Source organism: Molossus molossus, unplaced genomic scaffold, assembly GCF_014108415.1.
Source record: "Molossus molossus isolate mMolMol1 unplaced genomic scaffold, mMolMol1.p scaffold_m16_p_3, whole genome shotgun sequence".
Taxonomy (NCBI): Eukaryota; Metazoa; Chordata; class Mammalia; order Chiroptera; family Molossidae; genus Molossus; species Molossus molossus.
In genome coordinates this window covers 88,778,586-88,783,252 of record NW_023425366.1, presented here as the reverse complement: position 1 = coordinate 88,783,252, position 4,667 = coordinate 88,778,586, and the positions used below count along the sequence as shown (strand labels likewise).

General features: G+C 34.8%; 1 protein-coding gene across 1 annotated transcript; it reads right to left on the bottom strand.

Moving 5' to 3' along the window:
• Positions 1-1,348: 1,348 nt before the first annotated feature.
• On the bottom strand, positions 1,349-1,541 carry LOC118642785 (60S ribosomal protein L39-like). Its single transcript, XM_036280726.1, has one exon. The coding sequence runs from the start codon at positions 1,539-1,541 to the stop codon at positions 1,386-1,388; it is 156 nt and encodes a 51-aa protein (XP_036136619.1). The 3' UTR covers positions 1,349-1,385.
• Positions 1,542-4,667: the final 3,126 nt, after the last annotated feature.

Sequence of the window (4,667 nt, the reverse complement as noted above, 5' to 3'; positions counted from 1 at the left end):
GCTTTCGAATAGTACGATCATACTATTTTTTTTTTCATTTTTGCATTTATCTTCAGATAGAGTGGGAGGGAGAAAGGAGGGAGAGAGAGAGAGAGAGAGAGAGAGAGAGAGAGAGAGAGAGAGAGAAACATCAATGTGAGAGAGACACATCTAGTGGTTGCCACCCACACGACCCCAACCAGGGCCGGGGATAAACCGCAACCGAGGTACATGTTCTTAGCAGAAATCGAACCTGGGATTCTCTGGTCCGCAGGCCAATGCTCTAATTGCTGAGCCAAACTGGCCAGGGCATGATCATACTCTTTATTTTAGCAGTACAATATGTGGCTAAGAGTGTGAGTTCAGGAATAAGGTAGCTCGGGTTCTGCAACTAAGAAATTCTTTTTAAGCCTTAGTTTTCTCATCTATAAAATGAAGATAATTAAGAGCACCTATTTAGTTTGGTTGTTGCATGGATTAAATGAGATACTTACCATAAAGTTCTTAGTATAGTGCTAGGGACATAGTAATCACTGTACAAAAAGCTATTATTTTAAACAATAATGTGATAATAAATAATGAAAATGAAATAAACTGATGACATGAATTTAAAATATACAACATTTGTATATAAGTAGCTGAAGATATATTTTTGGTTAAGATTATTATTACTATATTGAAAATAATTCATTAGCATGGGGTCTAAAACATTCAGTTGTCACCCAAACTAGCTTTCCCTGTGGGGAGCCAAGAGGTTAGCTCTCTGAATTTTTGTAACTTGTCAACATCCTTTGATGCTTGTTGAGAAGAGATAAAAATGAGCCTTTTATTTTCAAGTTGATGGCTATGATTTTTTTTTTTACATTGTCACCCAGTGACATTTTGAGCTGCAATGGTCAATTAAATTCTGCTATGAAGTGATGACTCACTGTACCCTTACTTAGTCATTCTTGACCTTCTCTTTTTGCATAATATGTACAATCAGATTTTCTGCTTTCACACCTCTCCTCAAATTTATAGTTGCCCTGATCAGTTCCAAATGTTAGAGAAAAATAAACTTTATTCCTAGACAACTCATTTTTCTGATACATTTTAGAAATAAATATGAAAATAAAATAACCATCAATATGGACAATATACAAGGCATATCTTAAAGTGATTTCTATATCATGTGCTTCAGCAAAAAAAACACAGACTCAGGATGTCATATTTTTTTAAGGTCTCACATTTATTACTGAGTGAATCTACTGCAGAAAAGAAAGGAAAAGGAAAAATCGTGCCTCCAATAATTTCCCAATTAAAATGCCCAACTGTCCAGACAGTAGTGATATTTTCAGTGATTATGGTAAGATGCTGGCAACCAGGATACAGCATAAATGTGTGAGCCATCTCTCATGTGTGATTCCTTATAGACCCAGTTTGGTTCTTCTCCAATGTCTCCTCTTGGAGTTGTACCTGATTTTATTACCAGTTTTCATCCGAATACATTGGGGAATGGGCCGATTCTGCTTTTGTTTCTTGGCCAGGAAACTTTTGTTCCTGAAAGTCTTGTGAGAAGACATGGTGAAAGAGAATCAACCACATGCACTACGATGGCAGAGAAAGAGAGAGAAGGAAGCGGAGGGATGTGTTTAGGGGCACTTCAGGATATCTTAATAATGATGTTAATAATGCTCGTACTCCTGAGAGAGTCGGTGCTACCAATTAAATTTATATTCAATGTTCCATGGTTTTTTCCTTAGACCTAAACAGACCTAGTATATTATTAGAGATTTGAAGAACTGGTGCTACTGTATGATATACTTGATAGCCTTAAGGAGGATATTTGTTAAATAACACAGAGAGTTTGGGCAGAACATTAGATATGACTTAAGTGAAGACACATAAAAAGTGTCTTCAAATTCAAGTTACACTTAATTTATATCATGCAAGTTCTAGAATGATCTATCTAATTTCAGTATATATTAATTTACTAAACAAGTAGTTACTGAGTGTCAACTTAACGCCAGGCACTTAGGGCTCTGGAGATACAAAAGCAAAAATGGTTTTATGACTTAAAGGAGCTTACTGTAGCAAGCAAATGATGTTCATGACAGTAATAATGACCTTCCTAAAGATCATTCTTCAAAATCTGAAAGGATAAAAAAGCTTTGGTACATTTACACAATGGACTACTACACAGCCATAAAAAAGAAGGAACTCTTACCTTTTGCAATAGCATGGATGCACTTAGAGATTGTTATGCTAAATGAATAAGCCAGCCCAAGAAAAAAGACAAATACGTTGTGATCTCACTTATATGTGGAATCTAATGAACAAAATAAACTGATTAACAAAATAGAAACAGAGGCATGGACACATGGAACAGACTGACAGAACTTAGAGGGGAGGGGTGGGGGGACGGGATAAAAGAAGGTGAAGAGATTATCCAAATAACATACATAAATAACCCATAGACACAGACAACAGTGTGATGTTGTTCTGGGGCTTGGGGGTAGAGGGCGAGAGCTGGGTAGAGGTGGGCAAAGAGGGGTGGAGAATGGAACATCTGTAATAGTTTAAACAATAAAAAAGAGAGAAACTCCATGAATTACAAAAACTTTGTTGACTTAGTGATTATTATGTTTTTGAAACTTTCATTAGTTCAAAACATATTTGACTGCCTATTATGTGTGCCAAACATTTTGTGAGATTGTAGAGATACCACATGAATAAGATTTAATTCATGCTTTCAAGGAACTAGTCACGTGTAATATATGATAGAGTTGAATAAATGACAATTTAAAAATATTAATAAGTGAATCCAACATCAGTCAAAGAAAGAAAAAAAGGATATTTATAGTCCTGCTTCTTTTCTAACCTCTTCTAAACTCTTAAGTACTTTTTGGTCTTTGATGTTTATGATTTTGATTGGTTTTGTTTAGATTAGTGCATCAGTTAGGATTCTTGGTGATGACCAATAGAAACTGACTTTGATTAACATATGCAAAAAATTTATAGAAAGGATAATGTATTGCTTATAATATAAAATGATTCAAGGATTCAGGAAAGAACAGAAATCTGTTACTTCAGAGATCTCAGTAGTGAAGACTCAGTCATTTTCCTTGGAAATACCTCAGTTTTATTTGTCTTCTATCTTTGTGTCTCTACCCTGTATCCAAATTCCTGTGAAAGAAAATCTGATTTTTCTAATGAGTCATGTGCTCATAACTTGGAGGAAGGAAGAAGAAGCATGCTTTGTAGTTCTACTAGAACCATGTGCAACAGAAGAATGGTTTTCCAAGGGAAAAGTGGGATGCTACTAAGGACAGATTAAAAGATACTGGGCAGTTAGGAACAGTGTTGCTTAAAGTTGAGAAATCCATAGCCTCTTTTAAACAAAAAAGAATGATCACAAACCTCCTCAAGGTAGTTTAAAATTATTTTGTTCATCATTTTTATTATTTTTAAAGTTCAAGAATTTTGTACTTATTAATACATATACTATCTCCTTTTATAAGGTTGTTGAATGGGGAAGAATAGAAAAATGATGACTAATTTTTGTTTCCTGGGTTAAAACACCGTGAAAAATTACATGTACTAGTTCAGAAATAGTGTGTTTCTCTTGTCCTGCCCAGTGGTGCTGTGAACTGGTAGCAGGGGTGGAGAAGTAGTACCCCATAATCATCATACAGCTGTCCCTGCCATAAGCTCCAAAATAATATTACCAATTAGATGCAAACAAAGCTAAAGAAGAACATAAAATTTTATTTTAAAACATTGCTTTACTGTGATGGATGATGTTGTTTGCTGAAACTGAATCATTGCTCAAAATATAAATATGAAACCAGCTGCTACAAAGCAGGTCTTTTAACTTTGGCATGCCTATACCACCATATGCTCAGGGACAACTCAAAATTTCCTCCACTTTTCTGTGTTTAAACAGATTCATAACCATTGCTTTGAGAGCATTCAGTGATATCTATCTAACTTTCATTTGGCATGAAAATATTGTTTGTATATTAAGTTCACATCTGTGTTTTTGTTGTTAGCCTCAACAAATAAAGTGAACCATTTGGTTGCAATGTGGGTACAGACAAATGCAACAGGTAGTGAAATGATGAAGCTGCACTCCAAGTGAAAGGCAGATATACAGAATATGCTTATATATAAAACTTTATATAATTATCAAAATAAAAACATCACTTACATTTTTATCTTGACTTTCAGAACTCACATACCATACTTGAGAAACACTGTTTAAGCAACCTGGTTGTGGAGACAGGTGAAGGATGGAAGGAACAGAGAGATAATCACTGTGGGCAGGACATGTGTTGTATCCCTGCTCAGCTCTCCCTTCTCTCCCCGCTTTAATTTGGCTCAGCAGTTGTAGTACCTGCAAACAGCACTGGCTAAAATTGCTTTTTGTCTTACAAAGGTTTTTAATTAGATGGTTAGGAACGAGAGAAATTTATATTTTATAAGATGATTCACTATGTAATACTTATTGATATGGATCAGGAAAGCACTGTTTCTCCAAATTAAAGAAGTAGATTTTCATTCATTAGTCATAGATAGTAATCATGAGATTTCATCTACAGTAGATTCTGTTTCACATGTGGATGGTACTCCAACAATTATTCATGAAAATTATTTTAAAACTTGAGCTTTGTATAACTTAATATTTTCACCCATGGTAATAGAGTTTC

What these genes read in the sequence shown, in the direction of transcription:
- LOC118642785 (XM_036280726.1), bottom strand. Translation starts at nt 1,541, where the DNA reads ATGTCTTCTCACAAGACTTTCAGGAACAAAAGTTTCCTGGCCAAGAAA.